Genomic DNA, 21569 nt, shown 5'->3' with positions numbered 1-21569 from the left:
GAGCAGGAAGACCATAAGCTGCTAGCCATAGTCTTGGGCACATGAGGGGGTGTGACCAGGACATGCAGCCACACACTGCACACGTGCACAACACACACACACGCACAGCCGCACGCCCACACACACCCACACAGTCACACTCTCGCGCACGCCCACAGCCCTCCCAGACACTCCAAACACCCTCACATGCACTCACCCTCACACGAACCCCAGACAGCAGATGGGGCGCTCGGGTAATTGGTTAAACCTGTTCCCGATGTCTGGCTCCGCCTTGGCAGCGCCGTCTGACAGGAAAGCTGGCTGGGCCTGCACCGCTCAGCCTGCTGGCCTCCCTGCCCCTCCCCCTGCGTGGCTGCCCGGGAGCAGGGGTCCAGGAGAGGCCTGTGGGCCCCGGCCAGCTCCCTCCTAGACAGAGATGGCAAGGGCGGCTCGACGCCCTGTGAGAAGACATCACAGCACCTGGGAGAAGAAAGTGGTGCAAAGATACAGAGATGCTAAGAGCATGCGCCATGCTACTGTGGAGGCTGTGGGGACCAATTCCAGAAAGTTCTGTGAACAAGAGGATGTGTACAGATGGTTCCCTGAGGCGAGGCCCATGGACTCGACCACAAGAGTTAAGAACAATTCCCTGTGCTTCAGCCTCAAGCAACTCAGAGTTATTACAGGTGCTCACAGTAGCCAGCTGTCATTCTGCAGGGCCACAGGGGGCTGGCCCAGCCCAGCTGAGGGGAAAAGGCCATCGGGGCTCACATAGGGAAGGCCTGGCCCAGCAGCTCCCGCAGGCTGAGGAAGCCAGCAGGCCAATGTCCACTGGTCCTCACCCTCTGCAGGCCCTGCTCCTCAGGTGGGAGGGGCCATCAGGGGAGAGAAGGGAGCAGCCGTCCTTGTCTTCTCCCCTTCTCGGCTGCATCTGCGTCTCTTCGAGAGAGACTTTGGTTTGTTCCCTGGAGAGGACCCAAAAACTCCCAAATTAGCAAACCTGGCAAAGCCCGCAGCTCAGAAAATAGTTCATCCTGATTCCATGTTTTTCAGGCTCACAGAAGCCTTTATTAATGAAGTCACAACACCAATATTTACCGTCTGCGGGAGAGGCACAACATGGGGGATGGTGGGACTGCGGCGGGGACTCCCCATCCCGCCCCGCAGGCCTGGCTAGGAAGATTGGCAGGTTTCCTGGGTTCTTTCCAGCCCCTTATCTGCTTGACAGGGGATGCTCTGCTGTGATCCTCCTGGACCCCTCCCCGCCAACAAATAAGACAGGAACTTTAGAGAACCACTCATCCATTCCTCTGCCCCACACTGGGACCAAAAGGATGCTTCTAGCCTTCACCCTACCTGGGCATGCATGCCCCCCATGCCTATCCACCCATCAGTGAGAGCCACTGTGCAGTTTAACCTGGATTTACCCAGGTTAGGACGTTCCAGATGTGGAGGATGTGGTCTTGGTTGGTGGAGGAGGTGGCTGAGGCACAGGCTTGGGACAAAGCCCTTTGGTTTCTAGCACTGACTAGATACAAGTGACATGAACAAAGAGTGGAGACAGATGCTGATGGGCCTAGCAGGACCTGGGTCTGTGTTCTCAGCAGAAGGACTTTGTGTACTTGGATCTCTGCACACAGCCCAAGCAACTCGACTGGACCTTTGACATCTTTCCAGTAAGTTCGACACTGATGGAGCACCCACAGGATGCTCACCATCAGCATAAATAAAGGCACAGCACAGTGGAAAGCTGTGGCTCGCTCAGGGATGGGCACAGATGAAACCAAAGCAGAGGACACCAGGAGCAAGGTAGGAGAAGCCAAGGGTGGGAGGGAAGCCGAGCAGAGTTAAGAGGAGACAGCACCCTGTTTGGGCAGGAGGAAGAGGATCCTGGCTGTAGTGTGAAGGGCCTCCTTTGAAATGAACTTCAACCTTGACATTCACAGAAGCCACACCATTGTCCACGCTCCCCACAAAAGAGCAGGGTGGGGCCTCGCCAGTGGGAGGGATGGTTGAGGACCCCTGCACTGAGGAAATGTGGCTGGGAAGTCCTTGTAGACTCAACAGTGTGGCAGGAAGGGATGGGACTGGGGAGGAGGGGAAGAAGCTGGAGGAAGGTTCCGAGGTCATATCTACCTGGGGGAGCAGTGTACATGGCTGATGCAGCTTGCTGAGGTGGGCGACCCCAGAGAACAACAGGTGGGAAGATGAGCCGTCTGTGAACGTGCTGTGTCTGCAGAGCTCAGGGGCCTGGGGTGCAGCGGGCAGCCGGCTCAGTGGGCCCGCAGTGGGTCCACCAAAGAGAAGTGCTGGGAGTGGGTGTGAGCCCCTGCTGGAGGGTGGGATGAGGAGGCAGGACAGGGTGGACAGAAGTCACAAAGCCTGGATGAAACTGGGGAGAACTTTGAGATAACGGATGTGGCATCAGAGGGACCAGAAGGAAGGCAGAGGGGTGAAGGAGTCAAGCAGGGCATGACCAGCAGATCAGGGACAGGCGAACTCAGACAGGGGCAGTTGAATTTGGCCACCAAGGAGTGACCAGTGATTGTGGTTGGCAATTGTCCTTAACATCAGTAGAGAGCTGGAGCAGAGACCAAAGAACAGAGGGCTAGGGATACAATGGGGGACAAAATGGGGACATACCTGGATACTAGAAGGGGAAGATTGTTAGGAACACAGTTTTCTTTTTCCAGGATGAAGGAAATCTGAATGTATGACAAGTAGAAAGGAAAAATGGACAAACTGAAAGACAGGTGGACAAAAGAGCTCAGCGAGCCGTCTTGTGTGTTTCGGGCTGGGAAAGTCCCTGAGTCCTGGGGACTGGTGCCAGCTCAGCCTCAAGCTCGGACTCTGAAGCCATAACCTGCCCAGGGGTTATATAAAGACACAGGTGCATCTCTGTGGGGCTGGCACTTAGGGCTGGGACTGTCTGCCACTATGAGTGTTCCCTCTGGCTTCTCCTCATCTGGAGAAGTCACCAAAGTCTCTACCTATGGGAAACTTCCCTCCCTTCCCCATGGAGCTACCTGGGCCTGATTCCCACCCCTCAGTGAGTATGGAAAGACCTGGATCTTAGCTTCTCTCAAAACACAGGGTGGCCCTGCCCTAAGTCTGGGCTCAGTTTCTCCTGCCATGGAGCTGGGGTTAAGAGACCAGGGTTGACCAGTACCAAAGCACAGGAGCGAATGGACTGCCCTCACCCCGTCCAATGCTCACTGCAGGCTCCAGGTCCAGGGTGAACGCACCCTGCCAGCCCCCCGGTCCCCAAAGTTGAAACCACCACCCCAGCCTCTCGGGTTGGAGCTGGATGCCTGTGTCATTAGAGAGAGACTTTTTATTATTCCCATAGGGAAGGGAGACACAAGGGGATCACTAAGAACTATAGCAGGTGCCTGGAAAATAAATTAAAACAGAAATACATCAAAACAAAAGGAGAGAAGAGAAATGGAGAGCAGCGGGGGCGGCGGTGACCGGCGACCCGCCCAGGCAGGCAGGCTCTCCGAGGAGAAGGCTGAGCAGTCCCAGGCTTCAGCCAGCCCATTTCTTGTCCCTCTGACTGTAATGGCCCCAGGCTCCAAGCCCTGTGGGGCCGTGACTCGAGGCCTCCCTGCAGCCTGGCCAGGGAGTGGCCAGAGTCCAGCTTGGGCCCCCCAGGGGCCTGGCCAGCAGCAAGCAGCACTCTGCCCTCATGGGTTCATGGTGGCTCCCTTAGTCATTAGAGGTGACATCGATGTCCTCCCCATTGGCCTGCTTCGTGGCGATGCGCCACCGGTTGATGTGGTGGGAACCCTTCTTCTTCTGCTCAGACTCGGGCCCTTCCTCCTCCAGCTTCTGTCGTTTGTATTTTGTCCTCCGGTTCTGGAACCACACCTTCACCTGGGCCAGGAGGGAGAGGCACAGATGAGAACACCCAGCAGGCCTGAGCACAGGCACGAGGCGGGAGGCCGGCGAGAGACCGCGGCCACACAGGGTCAGGGCTCCCAGCCAGGGTCTCTCTGTGGGCCAGCTGCCACCCGATGGGTCTGGAGGACTGCTCTTCCAGGCGCAAGTGAGAGGGGTCAGGAAGAGGACTCTGGGCTGGTGAGGGGGACATTTTCTGGTCAGGGTTGTGGAGCTGCTGAGCATTCCGGTTCCTGCAACCACAGCAGAGGTGAAGCGCCGCAGCCCTGGGGCTCCACCAAGTTCTAGAGAAGAGAGAACAATCGCTCCTTCCTAGGGTTGAGTAACGGTGACTGTGAGATGTGTGACAAGCCACAGTGTGAGTCCCAGTGAGTTCAAGCTGACTCCACCCCCCGGACTGGCCCTGGGCTCTCTGCTGCACAGAGAGGTTTCTTAACCTAGAGATGGTGTCCACACCAAGAGCAGGGCACCGGACAGCCAGACCACTCCCAGGGTCACGGAGCCGCCCCTAGAGGCTCTACCTCACCTGCTATGGGACCCTTTCTTGTAGCCTCTGGTGGAACTTCCCCAACACATGCACATCAAAGGTGGGACTGTGCAGGCCAGAGCTAGGCAGCTGGGAGCCCTGGTCTCGGGTGCCAGGTCCTCATGGTAGTCTGAAATCCACCACTAAGCCCTTGTCCTCTTGGACAGACAAGGACGGGAGGAGATATGTGTGAGGTCCCACGTCAGGGCAACCTCCTGCTCCAACACTGGCCCCATCCCAATATGGGAACAGGTCGCACAAGGAACAGTCAGGAGAAATCCTGGGGACCGGAGTCATCTCCTATTCAAACACAGAGAGCTCCCCACTGTGTCAGGCAGTGAGAGACCCGACAAGGGCTCAAACGGAGGCTGGACAAGTGATCTCCATGGTGGGGAGGGGCAGGCGGTGACTCCAAGCCATGTCCTCCAGGAAGCCTCCCCAGTTTGTCCTAGCTCTAATCACCCCTCTCTTCCTCTCCTTCAGCCTCTACCCAGTGTCCTGGGTGCAGCCCTTCACATCCTCCAGTGCGCAATCTGGGAGGGTGGTACCTGGGAGGATTCCAGCTACCCAAGTGGCCACAGTGCTTATGCACTATGGAGAAGGCCTTTGTCCACCAACTCCACCTGACTGCGGGTTTTTCTCTGGGGCCTTGCAGAGCTGGGCCAAACCCAAACCCTTCTCTGAGTTGGCAGGAAGGGCCTGGGTACCTCCTTGGTTAAGTCCCCTTCCCTTTCTGGGTTTAAGTCCCTTGTCCACAGGAGAAATGTTTTTTGGAACCATTGCACCTCCAGGGCACCTCCTGGACTCTTGAGACCAGGACCCAGAGGTCCCTGGGGGAGGAGGCAGAGAGGGCAGGCTTGTAGGGCACAGAGGGTTTCCTGGAAATGTTAGCATAATTAAAAGCAAGTCAGCTGGGCACAGTGGTGTGCCTGTAATTCCAGTGACTTGGGAGGCTGTGACAGGAGGATAGCAAGTTTGAGGTCAGCCTCAGCAGCTAGGTGATATGCTGTCTCAGTAAAAGATAAAAAGGGCTAGGGTTGTGGCTCATAGGTTAAGTGCCCCTAGGTTCAATCCCCAGTACCAAAAAAGAAGCCACTGGATGCTGCCAACTACAGCTGTGCAGACAGCACGTGTAAGCCATGTGTGCAGAGTGCAGTGAGCACTTCAGCTTTGGTGGCAGCAGCGATTGCTGAGGAGGTAGCCCTGAGCGGGACTGAGGGCAGCCCTCAGGAATGCCCAGAACAGCCCCTCCGGACCAGCACAAGCCTGAGCCTCAAAGCCAGTCAGCAATAGCCAGAAGCAAGCCTGGCCCTGGGGATGGGTTCAAGTCCAGGACCTGCCACCCTCACATACCCTCTCAGATGCTTCCCTCTGACCCCTCCATGGAGCTCCCTGCTGCCACAGGGTCCACCTCACAACCTCCCCTTTCCAGGGTTTCCCCTGTGCCCTCTGCCCTGCCCCTTGGTTTTAGCACACTAGGGTAGAGGTGGGGCGACTGGTGCTCAGTGCTCACAGAGCAGACAGCCTGGGACAGGAAAGCCATCCAGGAAGATGGGGTGCACGGCCTCAGTGGATGGAGTGAGGTCAAGGGGCTTCTTCCCTCATTTCCTGGTTCAAATCAGTACCCTGCACACCTCGCTTCAGGTAGACGGGAGAATGGCAGATGCTCTGGGCCTGGGCTTCTGGATTCTATGCCCACCTATTCTCCGGCACAGGGCCACCAAGCCCTGGATGGTTCTCAGCACAACCGTTTGGCAGCCAGCCCAGTCCCTGCCCTCCACCCCAGAGCCTGCAGTGACTGTGCCAGTCAGTGAGTGGGTGAGCTCACCCTGCCTCCTGTGTGTGACTCAGGGCTGGATGCAAGGCTGCGTGTCATTTCTGAGAAGCCTAAGAGGGCTGGCCAAGGGTGATTACCAGGGGGTGGTAGATAGGCCCAGAGATAGGCCCCTTTGCACCTTTCTCTGCACACACTCCCAAATCTCCTTTCAGGAAGGAGTCTGACAATCACACTGACCTCCAGTGGTATGGACCTGGCCAGCAACCCTGACCAAAAGAGGGACAGTATTGATGGCAGCACTAACTGCAGACACAGGACATGTTTTGGGGCCAGGGGCAGCATCCTGGCACACCAAGTGGAAGGTGGTTCTAAATATTTTCTCCATGAAAATCCTGGGGTCAAGGAGGCAGATCTCTAGAAACAAGGACACAACCCTCTCCCTAGGCAGCCTGACTATCTTCCTGAGAACAGCCTTGGACTGAGTGTCCAGATGCTGTTTACAAGGACTGTAATAACAGGGGACGCTTATGACTTCATAACGCTAGTGACAAAGCCGGGATGCACAGCATTGGCACAGTGTGGTCACAACCACAGAAAACAAAATCTACACATGGGGAGAAAGACGAGAAGGGAATGTACCCGAACCATGGGTGACACTTCTTGCTTCCTTTTACTTTTCTGAATTTTCTTGAATGCATTATTGATAACAGTAATTATTTTTTTACTTGGGGGGGGGAGAGAAGGGAATGGGCTCTGAGTGTAGATGAGAGTGCACTTCACACTCTTCCTAATCCAACTAGGTGACTCCAGGTACACCTCTACAGGATAGAGAACCTAGAAGGAAAGCAGGTCACATGCTCCACAGGAGCAGCCTTAGGGGGCTGCACCTATTCTGCATGTGCCTCCCCACCCCAACACAACACATTAGTTCTCTCAGCCCCAAAGATACAGTCAGAATGATTGCTGGGCGCTGTGGTGCATGCCTGTAACCCCAGCGACTCAGGAGGCTGAGGCAGGAGGATCACGAGTTCAAAGTCAGCCTCAGCAACTTAGCAAGACCCTGCCTCTAAATAAAAATATGAAAAAGGGCTGGGGATATGGCTCAGTGGTTAAGCATCCCTGGGTTCAATCCCTGGTACCAGGTGTGGGGGGTGAAAATAAAAGAATGAGAACCCCTTTGCCCAGCTTGATCGCTCTGGGTTTGGAGGGTTCCTATGGTCTCCCAAAGCTCTCACTTCATTGAGTACCTCTGTTTCTTAGTGAAGCCAGATCCTTCTAAGACCTTCCACTTTTGCCTGAGTTACCAGACCTGGCATACTCTCACTTGACCTTCAGAACACTATTCAGATGGTCCTAGACAGGACCTGCCCCCTCTGTGCTTCCTTGGTGCTTTTCCCTGGTCAGTAACAGAGACTTCAGCTGCCTACTCATCTATCATTCACATCTCTGTCTTCTCATCAGTCTACAGAGTCTGGAGAACAAGCAATATGTTAGTCGGCCCCACCAGAAGACCTGTTCCATGTATGGTTGTCCAGCTAGACTGAGGTGAGGTGACACCTAGCCCAGGACTCCAGGCAAGAGGTTCCAGGGTCAGACCTGGAAAATAGAAAATCAATAGAAAAGGGATTGAAGTCTAATCAGAAAGGGGTTTGGGAAATGCTTAATGCCAGAGAGATGGAATCCCTCTTAGCTTAGTGTCATGGACACTTTTACAAGAAGTTTGGTTCCTAATTCTCCATGTGGAAAAATGAACTAACTGCTTCTGCGGGTTGGGGGGAGGCTGAGGGAGGGAGACCCACTTTTTGAGAGGGGCAAGACTCAGCCTGAGCTAGGCAGGATGAAGGAACTGAAATTGCTGTGGATAAATGAACATATCAATTCGTTAGGGGACTGGGCAACGTATGCATTACAAATGAAGACGTGTGTATTAACACATGAAAGAGTGAACACGTGAATGGAAAACAAGCAAACTGTAGCTCCAGCCAATGTTTCAGAGCTTCATTTTTGCATAATGTGCTTTTTTGAATGAAGTAGGTCTGGACCCCTCATTTTCCACCACACCTCCAACCCATTAGGAATCCTATTGTATCCTATTGTGAATACAAAAGTCTGTGGCGCCAGGTCCCTGCCTACTTTCAGGGGAATACCTGTCCTGTCCTCGAGGAGTTCAAATATCCTCATCAAGATCTTGTAATTCTGACATAGGAAGTTCCTCCTTATGTTCTCCTGTTGTCTCTTCTGCTTTAATTTAAGCATGTCTTCTTATTCTGTCACTCTCAGACACACAGAAAGTCCTCAGAATAGATAGCAGCTTAAAACCATCAATCAAGTCACCCCTCAGCCTGCTCTTCTCTCTGCCATGTCCCCATGGGATCCACTTCCTTTCATTTGATCATGTCAGTTTTCCCTCTCTTAGAGTCAAGCCAATGCCATGTGAAGCTCAACCCCCACCCAGCCACTTAGGTCACCTCCAGCTCCCCACCAACCTCAGCCCTAACTCCTCCTAAGCTTTCTTATCTCCTCCTCTCTCAGCCTACCCTGGACCCTCACCTTCACTCTCAGAGAAGATCGCAAAATTCACCTGCCTCCTCAAGACCATATCTCTGTCTCACCTCCTCAGAGAACCACTCCAATCTCCCTTTTCCCCTCCTCACCCCACCACCCAGGACTCCTGGAACATCAGAGATGCAAAGATTCTTGGAGAAGAGTCAAGGCTTAGAGAAGGGATGTGTCATCCAGAACCCAGAGAGCTAGCAACAAAGATCTCTTGACTTTTCCCTAAAATCAAGTCACGTGGGTGTCTCCCCTCATCCATCCTCCAAAGGGCAGAGCATTCCAGAGCAGGAAGAGACTCCCAGAGCCTCCTTGCCATGTCACTAGGGGAAGAACGGATAGGTAGGTAACCACATACTCCTGCCAAGACCTCTCACCCTGCTCTCTGGCTCCAAGATGACATCTGGACCTGATAGCTCCTTCTCCCTCTTAACCTGCCTGCCTCAAACCCTCTCCTTTTTTCCCTCCACATAGACTCCCATGCCTCTCTCCAGGCCTTCCAGGTTGGAGGCCTCCTGGCAGCCTTTTGCCCATTCAGGTCTCTCCTGATCACCCCCTCAGCCCACAGTTGTGACCTCAAGGAGACTTCAGTCACTCATCCCATGCATGTCCTGGAAGTATCCACACTTTCCATTAGCCTCCACCACTAAATGAGGACTCTCCAAGGCCCAGGGTCACTTTTCTGCACCCTTTTCCCTCACAGCTCAGCTAAAGTCAAAGTCCAGCAAGGTCAAGAGACACCCGCTGATCTGTTCATAGCAGGGGGAGCAGCAGGAAACACAGACCAGCAGCAACCTGTTCATTCATTTCCCCTAAAAATAATGTACCCCCAACACACATGCACAAACACACACACAAGAGCATGCAAGCAGCGCTGGTATTGTGTGACTGCCTGCTGTCATGTGGTGAGTCTCTGTATCACCTGACCTGTGGGCATTGATCACCATACATACTTATTGCACTCAAGGCTCTGATGTGACACAGGCCTGAGCCTGCCCAACCAGCCACAGGGACTGAAGCTTAGATGTGTGTCTTCCTGGACACACTCCAGCACTGCACTGGGGAGCAGCTAATTAGAGCCAGAAGGGAGAACTGGCTCTTGCTCAGGACCCTTTTTTCTACCTCTGAGGTTGACCCACTGGCCATCCCAGCACAAATACCCCACCTCTGACTAAATGGAGAGCCTCACACCAACAAAACAGCACAGAGGTGAGCATCTTGGTACCTCATGTTGAAGCTCTGGGAGTACAGAGCTCCCCACACACTGATCTGCTTAACCCTCTGAGAAGTGTTATCCATGAACCGGTGTTTGCATCATCTAAATCAACAATCAACTATGAAAGTGCAAGGGAAAGACAGGGGAGGGATGCGGAGGGAGAAGTGACAGCAGACAGCAAGGACAGGAATGACTGAGAAAGTTAGTGCTCATATCTGTGTGGAATCAAAAGAAAATGTCAAACTTCCCATTCATTTAATGTATGTTTGTTGAGCAGCTACTTCATGTTGGGCACAGAGAATTGGGCCCCCTGATATATAAGACAGGATTGGCCTCTACTTTCCGCAGTTGAGATGCCCAGGTCTATTATTGTTCATTAGATTCATCCAGAAAGCTGTATAAAACATTTTTTTTCCAATTCTGGACCTCCGAAGAGACTACACTGGGTGGGGCCCAGGAGTCTGTATTTTAAGATTTCTCAAAGAGATGGATAAAACTGGTTTACAGATTGATATTTGCACATGACAGATAATTAAACAAGCAATAACAGCAAGATTTGATGCATATTATGATAGGTAGAGGATATACTGCAAGCTCTGGGAACATGGAGGAGGGATTATACAGAAACACAGAGAAGTAGAATATAGATGAGCCGCAGAAACTCAGGGCTAGAGAGAACCCTGGGATTCATTTCATTCCATCTCACAGATACAGGAACCGAGAGCCAAAGAGAAGACAAAGCCAGAGTCAACAAGATGACAGAAAGCCCTTACCAGATGTATGGATAGACTGCCAGTGGCTAATAGCCCTAGAGAGGTGAAGTTTGGGATGGACGGTGGACACAGAAAATGCAACAAGATGGTTGATAATCAAGGGATGGGTAAGTGGCAGTTGTTGTGAGGAAGAAGAACATGTAATGAATAGATTAACCAGTTTGGGGGAGGGTTTTAATGAAAGCAGACAAGTGTAGATGGCTAGATATAAAACAGCTATCTAGCAGGGACAGACTAGAGAATTCTGAGCGACAAATGTAGATATGGACAGCAGGGGGCTGCTGCTTGACAAATAGCTGATGGCCGAAAAGGACACAGAAGCTTGTCTGGTACATACAGAGAGGTGGACAGATCGTTATATAGCATAGGTGCAAGTGATAAGTTAGGAGGGCAACAGAAAGACAACTCTGATGTGAGAGACTGGATGTGGCAGAAGGAACACTGGCCTAGGGGACACCTAGGTTTGCATCTTATGCCACTAGCTCAACACATTCCTTTAAACACAGGGAAGGAAAGGGACTGGGAATAGGAAATAGTATTATCTGAGTTCATAGTAGGTATATTTAATCCTTGAACAACCTATTTTCTGGGTGAGGAAATGAGAGCTCAGAGAGGTTGAGTAACTTCTCCAGGGTCACACAGTTAATATGGAGGTGGGTATTTGAAGTTGCACCTGCCTGAATGTAGGGCTCTGCCCAGTTCACCTCTCTATCTCAGGATCCTCACCTGGAAAGATAGGCAAACACAAGATCCTCAGGCTCAAACCTTCCATAATTCTATCATGTTATTGTTGTGTCACATGCAAAAAACAGCTCAGTTACAGAGGGAACAAGATTAGCCATGAGTTTTTATGATTAATGAAGCTGGATCTATTACATTATTCTATCTGGTTTTGTTCTAAATATCTGAAATATCTCACAATTAAAATGAAAGAAACAATCAGTCCGTTTACTAACTGGCATTGTTAGGAGCAAATATTGACAGGCAGCTAGATTCCGTTTGAAAGAGAGTTAATTAAAAATGCTCTCACTGAGCTCAAAAAATGAAAGTTTAAAAACAATGACATTATTTCAACAAGTGCTAATCTGTGGGTGGTGGGATTATAAACTGTTTTGTTTTCTTACATGTTTGCAATTAAAATGTAATAAATATTACTTTTTAAAAGAAGTTAATTATAAACACTATTCTTAAGTTGACACCTTTCTTTAAACAATAACTTTGAAACACTGTTTGCTAGGAGAGAAAAGAGGAGTTATTTTATTAACTTATTTTTTAACATTTTTTCTTTAAAACATTTTAAAAATTAACTTCGTTGCTTTGTAAGCCTTTTTTCTGCAAAACAGCCAACTAACAAGTCTGAATATGAATGGGTCTGCGATGGAGCCGGGAATGATGCATTGATTAAGTGGGGCATCAGAGAGAAGCCGCAATAGACGCCAAAATGCAAGGACCAGAGGGCCAGGTCACTGCAGAGAGCTGTGGGTGCAGTTAGGGTCTCTGACTCCTACTCTAGACCCCCTTCCTAACCCATCTGCTAATGGGAGACCCCAAAACCATCCCCACCCAAGGTAAGGCTTCTCCCTATTCAGAGCTAGGGAGGGGAGGTGTGGTAAAGGGAGATGGGGAGGAAAGGGTGGCAGAAGGTGAAATGGCAGCCAGCTGAGAGTTGCTGGGCAGTGTGAGCCCACCTCTCATCCACAAATCTGGGAGATGGCAGGGACTGAAAACCTTTCCAGGCACCAAAATGTGCCTCCAGGTCAGCAACTGACAGAAAGGTGAGCCCTGGGTAGACCAAGAGTTTAGATGGTGCTTGCAGGTAGTATTTATGGCAAAGTACCTACAATGAATCCAAATCAGCTTTCCTGTACCTCCCATCTATTTCTTTAATTTTTTTCTTAAATTATCAATTGCAAAAATACTACATGGTAATAATAATGTCACATTTGTAATGTCAAAACCCTCTGAGGCCACTGGAGTTTACTCCCCCACTTGACAGCACTGGCTGTGACAACAGCTCCTGTGTGCCCAGTTCACTTTCCCACCCTCCCAAGCCTCTGGGAGGTTGTGCACGCACCCATCACTGTTCCCAGAGTCCCAGCTGCCAGCCTCGTGGGGCTCAGTGCCACTCGTGGACCCCAAGCAGGAGCTGGTCGCTTCCTGGCTCAGTCCCTCTGCTTCTGACGCTGATAGCCTGAGGACACTTAGACTTTTCCCTACTCCACACATGCTAGTGGGCAGCCGAGGCCTCGCCAGGTTTGCTCACGAACAGCAGCTCAGTCAGTGGCTGGGAAGGCCGGGTCACCCCGCAGAACTGTGAGCGCCCCGCAGCAGCGGCGGGACAGGGGCTGCAACAATCCCAGTGCTGAAGCCCGCTCGGGTGGACCGGGGCGGCCCGGGCGGCCCGCGCGGCCGCTCCCGAGGCTGTTGGTTGCCTCTGGCCAACCCGGGCCCTCCAGAGGGGCATTAGGAGCCGACTCGCAAATACCGTTTGTGTCTACTCTGCCTCCTGCTGGGCCGTTGTGCTAGATAAAAGTCCTGCGGTCTCAGCAGGATAAGCACAGTCGGAGGGAAAGGGCTCTGAGGACCAGCTCTGCCCCAGCGCCGCGGGGGTGGCTTGTGGAACCCGGGGGTTAGAGAACGTGGGCCCGGCTGAGGCGGAGGCTCGCGACCGCTACTGTCCCGCCCGCCCCTCCTCCCGGGCTCCCGGGCGCCGCGCTGGACGCAGGGTAGCCCGCGGCCGGGGGTGATCGTTACCTGCGTCTCCGAGAGGCTGAGGCTGCCGGCCAGCTGCTTCCGTTCGGCGCCCACCACGTAGTGGTTCTTCTCGAAGGCGCGCTCCAGCCGCAGCAGCTGCGAGGGCGAGAAGGCCGTGCGGATCCGCTTGGGCTTGCGCGCGAAGGGGCCGTGCAGAAGCAGCCCGTCCTGGGGCACGTCGCTCGCTGTGGCCGGGAGGCCGACGGCAGCACACGCAGTTACCGACAGAGAGAAGGGGCGCCGTAAGCTGCAGCCCGGTCGCCAGGCCGCCCCGGGGGAGCGGGCCAAACTCGGCCTCCCGCCCCTCTCCCGCGCGCCCTAGAGCGCTCCGGTCTCCAGTCCTTGACACCCCCATCCACTTCTCCCCTTTCCCTTTTGCCGCTTAACTCCACCCCGCTTCCCAACACCTCCCCACACTCAGAGTTACCCCGCCGGGGATGCGCACAATCCCAGCCCAGTGGACCACTCTTTTGGGTCCAGAGTCCAGCCCAGGCCTCGTGAGGCGGCCACCAGCCCAAATTCACACTGCGTGGAGCAGCCAAAGAAGCCAAGGGGTGGCAAAAGTCCTTTGACTTCCTTTTCCCTTTCACAGCCTCACTGTCTCCATCCCCCGCCCCAGTGATTTGCTTTTAATGAACTGATCGTGAAGCATCTCCCTCCAATAAGACAGAGAGTACAGGCAGGGCCGGCTGTCGGGAAGGTGATAAGGGGAATAGCCAGACTGTTTGGCCGCCCATGCCAACCACAGATTCCAGAACTAGAAGGTACCCAAGGACTGTCCTCTCACACTTGCTTAAACTAATCTTGCAGCTAAATGCTCAGGCTACCAGCCCGTTGCAAACTCCTGCCAAAAGAATAGGTGCAGGCTCTATCTTGGAAGAGGTAAAAATAGGACAGAGGCTAGGTCAACGTGTTAGAAACACCTGGAGATCTAAATTAAAGTTGGGCTCCTCTTCCCCCTGCCCCACCTCTCCATAGATCTTAGATTGTCTGGAGGCCCAACCTCAAGGATAAAACCTTGTCCTCACAAGAGACTCTAATTATTCCCTAGTGGGAAAGACACTGCTTTGTCCCTAAATAGTCCTACGCTCAAGAAACATGTGAATAAATATCTGGATGGCATCTAATAAATATAGGTATGTTAGTTTCTGCATAGGCATGTGTAATTATGCTCCAGCTTCCCCACTATCTTCTTTTCCTCATTTATCAAATATGATTTTGAGTGTGACTGTTCCTTGGCAAATGCTGGAACCAGCTCCTACACTCAGCAGGACTGGATGAGGCTGGGGTGGTGATCAGACCCAGACCCAGTCTTCAGTGAAGCCCTCAAACATCTCCAGTCTTGGTTGCACATGCTTACAGACTGAAAACAAGATTTGACAACATCACCCATGGCTTCTCACACCGGGGCATATAACAGTCTCCCTGACCCACCAACACAGAGGCCTAGACAGAATGTTTTGACAGTTTGCTGTTGAGATCGACTGATCCAATTAATTTCTTCAGAGATGGCTACTGGTTTGACTCAATTTGACCAGCAGTTTTGCTCTTAATACAATGATCTGGACAATTCAGTTGAGTTCTCCTATCTTAGGAAGCATCTATGTACATGAAGCACAGGCACATCATAGAGAGGCTATTGCTAAAACTCTCCAGGTAAATGTTTGGTCCCTCTGCTGGTGGAAGCTGCCGGACCTTACTTTCTCCAAGTCCTTGGACTTATGAGATGTATGCAGGTCAATTTTATTGCTGGGGTTTTCTGTGGAACAGGATTGCCCAGGATTGAGGGCTAGGGCCTGGGGCAAGCAAAATCACTAACGTCCAGTCACCTTATCCATTTCAAGTGGCTGGATCTGTGCTGCTACAAAAGTGGGAGATAGAGGAGGGGCACTGGTCCACTGAGCTGTTCAAGGTGGGGTCAATCCCATGGCCATCAGGCCTGACTGAAGGAAGAGAAGTTTAAGTCGGGGAGGTGGAGACAGATGGTCAGGTGAGGTAGTCTGCTACAGAGAGGCAAGAGGAGAAAAATAGGGAGTCTGCTCCAGGGGGAATAAGGAAGATTAAAGTCTCTGTGGGGAGAACCAAAGTGATACACTAGGGAAAGGTGGGGGAGGTGAGTGGGAGACTTCTTAGTGATGTTAAAATGAATAGTTTTAAAAAACAACTTTGTTCTGAGTCTAGGTAAAGCCTCAGCACTGATTTCCTCAGGACAAATGAACCTGAAAGGGAAAGAAAAAGCCTAACTCATTCCAGCATTCAAAGGGTTTGGTTTCAGCTGCTGGCTGGCCTAAACTGATCAGAAGTGGGGTTATAGCAGGGAAAGGCCCTGTATGTGTGAATGAGTAGATGCAGAGGTGTGCAGGCAAGTGTGGGGCTGAGGAAGCAAGATTGCACTCTGCTACAGTCCATGTACTTTAAAGGCTGTTTTGCAATTTGGGGGAGAGTGTCAGTCACCTGTGTGGTGGAGCAGAGTGCTGTCTGTCTTTATAACCCAGAATGAAGGATGGCAGCAAACATCTCTGCCCTTCTGACATACAAAACTCCTTTGCCTCCAGTCTTTTTAGTTTCAGGGAAAGCTAGGTTGTGTGGGGTCTACCTCACTGAAAGAATGGCCCCAATTCATTGTAATGTCCTCTTGTGGCAGACAGCAGGTGTCCCAGTCTATGTCCACATAAAGACAGGGGTCCTTCTAACCCAATATGAAGAAGCAGGAGGCTGGAAAATTACACAAAATGCTGATAAACGATGGCAGGTTATTTGATTCCAAAAGAAGCAGAGCTTCTACCACTGAGAAGGAGGATGTTTAGTACCAAACTAACCATCCCAAGACACTGATCAATTGTTTCTTAAGGATAAGGGTGCCCTAGCTGCCTATGTACCTGGTCCCCTCTCACTCTGACCTGTAGGGAATGGTCCATCCCTCCCTACCACCTCCAATCATCCCTTACTCTTCATTTTCCCTTGATTGGACCACAAGGGCAGAACAAATTTGGAGCTGTGGTGCGGCCTGTTTGCACACAATAATTTCAGGCTGAAAAAAGGCCGACAGTTTCAGACTAAGAAAGGTGAAGTGGAAAGGGACTGGTACAGCCTTCCTGGAGTTTGAAACTGAACATCCCCCTCCCCTCCCGTTTTCCTATAGCCTCTCTCTGCCGGCCTCTTCAAGGCTATGGCTGGGAGCTAGCAGTAAGAGACTCCCAGGAATGAGGCAGCCGGAAGCGAGAGCTAGGGATCCAAAGAGCCCTGGGCTCGAGCTGCAATCCTTACTGGAGAGGCCGCAGCCGGCCAGCGGCTCCCGGCCGGATTACCGGGCGGAGGGGCCTGGGGCTAGGACTGGGAAAGGCAGGCCAGGCGGCGGAGATAACCTCAATCCTCCTCCTCCGGCCAGAACAAAGGAGCCCTTTGAAACATCGGCCCATTACCATCGCTGGACCGGGAGGGATGGGTCTGCCACAGTTCCCTCCCAGGGCCGCTCCCCTGCCTGGAAAGTTTCTGATCTCGGGATGGGAAAAAGAACCGAAATGCAGCCAATCTCTCTCTTCGCGGGTTCCTCTCTTCGGACCTCGTGAGCGACCCCAGGCTTTGGGGTCCAGATATTCCATGCTCGGTTTTCCTCTTCCACAGCCTAGCTTAGCGGAGAAGTCGCTTCCCCACGCGCCGGGACCGCGCTGCCCGTGAGCGTAGCGCACAGAGCGCAGACATGTTTCCTTTTCGTTCGTGTAGGGTTTCATTTTTTGCATTAAAACGGGGCTGAAATGAGCAACGCAAAGACCCGGTTCTCTAGAAAACGCGGCGCCGGAGGCCCGGGGACGGCTCGGCTCCCAGCCCCGAGGCCGGGCCGGACTGGAGGGCGCTCATCCTCCGAGACGCACGTGAATCTGCCGCGGAGATGATGGGCCTAAAGCCACGGTCTCTCAGGATTTGAAAAGTCCTTCAGTGCCCACAGGATTTTTGGATTAGAAAATGCGGCCACACTTGACTCCATCTCCGCGTCCAGTCGCGATTCTTGAGCAAAAAATCCAACCGTTTGTGCAACTCGACAACGTACCCGCTGGGACTGAAGGTTCGGGGAGCAGCAGCAATTTCCGAGAGGGTTTTACGGAGAATTTATCCGGCCTCGACTGGCTAGGAATGCCCAGAGTAGGAACCGAATCTCTTGCAGGGCGCCTCCAACCCTTGGCGCCCCAGGTCCTCGCGGGCGAGGCCTAAAGTGCAAAAGGTGTCGCGGGGCGCGTGGGGCTCAGGATCCGAAGCGGAGGGCGCCTCTCGGGTGGCCATCTCCCGACAAGCCGAGCCGTTGCATAGGGCTGAGGACCTGTCGCCCGGTTCTTCTCCGAACTCCAGACCCTCACAAATTGCCGAGGCTCAAACTCCGCCCGTGGGTGCAAGGTTTCGAAACCCAGGCTGAGTCTACCCTGTACTGGGGTAGTTTGCCGAATCTGAATACAACCTCATTTTATCAGTAAACATTGGGTTTTAGTAACAGGAACTCTTTCCAAAGCGGCTAACATCGTAGGCTTTTTTCTTTTATCCCCCAGATCTGGATTTGGGCACATCTTTGAAATCCCCAGAGAAGACAAGTCTGCCCACAAAAATTCTTATCAAGTAATTACATTCTCTGGATCTACCGGGTGAGCATCTATTGGTCAAGTGGAACTAAGAAAACTGACAAATCGGTTCCAGGAAAGTAGCTTTCTCTGAAACAGTCATGCAGCTCTAGCCAGAGCTTCAAGAGATAATTTTTGTTATTTAAGTAATTGTACCATACATCTAATTTCCTTTTGTACACCGAGCTTACCGGCAGATTAGCTCGAGGAGCTGAAGCCCCAGCCTTGTCCTTTTCGTTGTTGTACTAAAATCTGAATTACCTAACTCCCACAGAGAGATGGAACCTCCCAAGGCTGGAGTCCCGTCTACACTAACAAAATAAAACAGAACTAAAGCAATTACTTTGCAAATTAAGGCCACCCTTAGAAGGAAGGAAGAAAGGAAGGAAGGAAAGAAGGAAGGGGAAAAAAACCAAATTCCAACAAATTCAAGGAAGAAAACGAAGTCCAACAAATGCAACTCTTTTTTAAGGGGAAAGTCAGATAATTGAAGAGAGTGCGTGTGTGAGTGCGCATGTAAGGCCTGTGGGGGATCTTAATTAGCAAACCGTTTGCTGGGTGCAGACAAGGGGGATAGGACTTGCTATGACCTTAAAAGCCCTCCGCCCCCTGCCCGCTGCTCAGGACTGTAGTCAGTCCCCCTGCAGCCAGGTAGGTTCCCGGAGGTGGCCAGTAGTGAAACAAGTCAGTTTGATTATTGCAAACCTTCCTCACCCAGGGTCCCAGAAGCACGTGTGACTTGGAAAAGTCGGGCCAAGGTTGCTGAGAAACATCCCTAGAAGGAGGCGCACTCCATACTGAACATTAACTCTGCGGTTTTCTTGCCCGCTGCCCTGCTTCGTACTGGGCCAGGGCAAACTGGTGGACTTTTCCCTGTCTGGATGCGCCCGCGAGGGCTGATCCCTGAGAATTAGTGGTGAACGTGAGCGCGAAGAACGGTCCCGGCTCAAGCTAGGGCGAGGGAGGGCAGCAGTCCCTGCGCTCTCTGGGCTGGGACTAGCTCAGTGGGGAAAGAGAATGGGCAGGCCGAGGGAGCGCCAGAAGAGACGCTAAGGATGCGCCTGTGCTTGGCGTCCGGACCAGCCTCATTCCTGGGAAAACCTGGAAGTTTCAACCTAACTCACCGGGAGACCAACGCGACAGAGCGCAGCTGGATCCGGCGAAGCTTTTCCTGGCTTGGGATTAGACCTCCGCGGACCCACAGCCTTCTCTGCAACAACTTCTTAACAGCCCCCTCTCGCCCCCGATCCTCCCTCGCGTCATCGCAGCACGGACGCCGGCCAGCCGCCTCCGCAGGCACAGCGTGGGCACTCACCCTGGAAGCGGTGGCCGAAGAAGCGGTTCCGCAGGACCCAGGGGTAGAAGTGGAGAGGGTCCCGGTGCTGAGCGCTGAAGAAGGAGTGCGGGGGCTGCAACGGGGAGGCGCCCAGCTGGTGCGCTGGGTGCACGGTCAGCGCGGGGTGGTTCATGGCCTCGGGGAACACGAGCTCCGGCCCTCCGTAGAGCGTGCGACCCGCGCCCGCGGCGGCTGCGGCAGGGAAGCCGCTCACGAAGGCCGCCTCGGCCGCGCTGGGGTGAGGGTAGTTGAGCGCTGTGGGCCGGAGTGGTTCCTCTGAAGCGGCGGCTGCCAGGGGATGGGAGCCCGCGCCCCCGCCTCCAGTGCCCCCGCCAGTGCCACCGTCCTTGGCCACCAAAGATTCTATGGTAAAACCCCGCTTGGCAGCGGGTTGGAACATGGTCGCGGCCGCCGGAGCCGTGAGAGGCAGCGGGGCTCTGGGGAGCGCTCCGTGTCCTGGCGCTGCCGCCTTGCGGGGTGTGCACCCAGCCAGGCACATGCACATACACCCGCACCCCTCACCTCCCCCGCCCGCCCGCCTGCGCTCGGCCCCCGCCGGCGAGCCAGGAGAGGAGCGGCGAGGGGTGTGCGAGCGAGCTAGCGCTGAGTCGGGCCACCGCGCCTGGAGCTTCGGCCCCTGCGGCCAAGCGGGCAGTTCCCGGCTCAGGCACTGGCGCTAACGTGGGTTGCGTGCGCCACTGCGAGCTGCCTCTACGACCGGAGGCTTGTGCCCGGCTCCCTCCCTTCCAAGTCACGCCAGGACCGACCCCCGCCCGCGATCCTCACAGCACTGCCCCGCCAGGCCTCCGCTGCCGCGCTGCTAGGCGCGAGTTAGCGGGCACCTGCCCCGCGCTCGCCCATTGGCCGCCGCTCACCTGCCCCAAGGTGGGGGGCGGGGCGGGGCGGGGCGGGGCGAGGGACGGCGGGTGGGGATAGAGCTCGCAGTTGGAAGCAAAAGCCGGACTGGAATATGTGCGGGACAATCTAGCCTCCCCCTCTCCGCCCCGACACTGGCTTTTCCTCGGGACTCCTTCCTTTAGCTGAGTCTGGTGGCCGCCGGAGCAGTCTCAACCCACGGTGGGGTCACCGTGTCGGAAGAAATTGGGACTTGGGAAACCCTTTTCTCCAGTGTGAAACTCAGTTGAACCCTCTTCCATTCGTCTTGGGATGTCGTTTCAGTTCTTAGAGAACTTGGATCTGGATCTGAGCGTGAGGGTGGGTGTTTGGGATCCAACAAATACGCCCTTCCCATAATAAGTTCCCTGCTCCCCTGACCTGAGCGACCCTCCCGCTTACCTATGTCACCTCTTGAACGCTCTCTGAAGCGTGGCCTTGTTTCTGAGGTTCGCGTTTCCTGGATGTCTTCCGGGACAGCTCCGGCATGGGGAGGCACATTCTTTTTCACAAGGAACCAGGCCGGAGCAGAGCAGGAACAGGTCGCTGGATCCACCGCCCCAGAGCTCTCAAGCAACAGTACGTGGTGCTCTGAAACAGCTGCTTTACCCAGCCACATTACGGGCGTCGGGCTCGGACAGGGACAGTGGGTCTCAGCCCAGGGAGATCTGCTTTCCTTGCCTTCTCTGGTGGTGGATTCAAGTCTGGGGTCAGGGACATTGTGCTTTCCTTCATCTGGAGCTGTTCAAGCAGCTGGACCTGGTACCCAAGAGGACGCGCCAGCGGTACTAGAAAGCCAGCGGCCTCATAGCCTGCCGGACCTTCACCTTCCACCTGCGACCTTAGAGCGGTGCACGAGTCTTGCTTGGGCCTATTTCCATTTCATGCTGTAATCTGCCGGGGGTGAGAGAGAGGTCGGCAATGAAAACCCATACTCGCAAACTTTTCCACCCGGGCATTCCAGGTCGCAAGAAAACACCGCGCCGAGGCCTAAAAGGGCGCTTAGGGAGACTGCGACCTGCACTTGCCAGCCCACCCGGAGGAGGGGATCGAAGCGAGTTCCGTTTTCTCGTCGCTGCCAGGGTCAAATCCGAGTGGCCGGAGAGGCGCACAAGCGCGCAGATCCTGGCCGGGCCTCCTGGAGCTGGGGAGGCCAGGGGGTCTGCGCGCGGCACAACTCTGCGGGGACTCCAGGCCAGGTCTTGGCAGTGGCCTGTCTGAGAGCCCGGAGCCTTGGTCCCGGAGAGCGCTCCG

General features: G+C 53.8%; 1 protein-coding gene across 2 annotated transcripts; it reads right to left on the bottom strand.

Moving 5' to 3' along the window:
* Positions 1–2306: 2306 nt before the first annotated feature.
* Emx1 (empty spiracles homeobox 1) lies at positions 2307–21330 on the bottom strand. 2 transcript variants are annotated; one of them, XM_047522469.1, is made up of 4 exons: positions 20718–21330; positions 19401–19676; positions 13479–13663; positions 2307–3855 (listed from the first exon to the last, which is right to left on the bottom strand). In XM_047522469.1, the coding sequence occupies exons 1-4, from the start codon at positions 20932–20934 to the stop codon at positions 3688–3690; spliced, it is 846 nt and encodes a 281-aa protein (XP_047378425.1). In that variant the 5' UTR covers positions 20935–21330; the 3' UTR covers positions 2307–3687. The 2 variants fall into 2 exon arrangements, with proteins under 2 accessions (XP_047378425.1, XP_047378424.1); XM_047522468.1 differs by lacking the exon at positions 20718–21330 and having other exon boundaries at positions 19401–19920.
* Between the last annotated feature and the right edge of the window lie 239 nt (positions 21331–21569).

Source organism: Sciurus carolinensis, chromosome 13 (genome assembly GCF_902686445.1).
Source record: "Sciurus carolinensis chromosome 13, mSciCar1.2, whole genome shotgun sequence".
In the NCBI taxonomy this organism is placed as follows: domain Eukaryota; kingdom Metazoa; phylum Chordata; class Mammalia; order Rodentia; family Sciuridae; genus Sciurus; species Sciurus carolinensis.
Note: the sequence above shows the minus strand (reverse complement) of the source record. Positions and strands in the feature narration are given on the sequence as shown.

Coding starts and splice junctions, on each gene's coding strand:
- Emx1 (XM_047522468.1), bottom strand. CDS start 19,920: ATGTGCCTGGCTGGGTGCACACCCCGCAAGGCGGCAGCGCCAGGACAC. Junction 13,664..19,400: donor CTTCGGCCACCGCTTCCAGG/GTGAGTGCCCAC, acceptor TCCCGGCCACAG/CGAGCGACGTGCCCCAGGAC. Junction 3,856..13,478: donor TCAGCCTCTCGGAGACGCAG/GTAACGATCACC, acceptor CTCCTGGCCCAG/GTGAAGGTGTGGTTCCAGAA.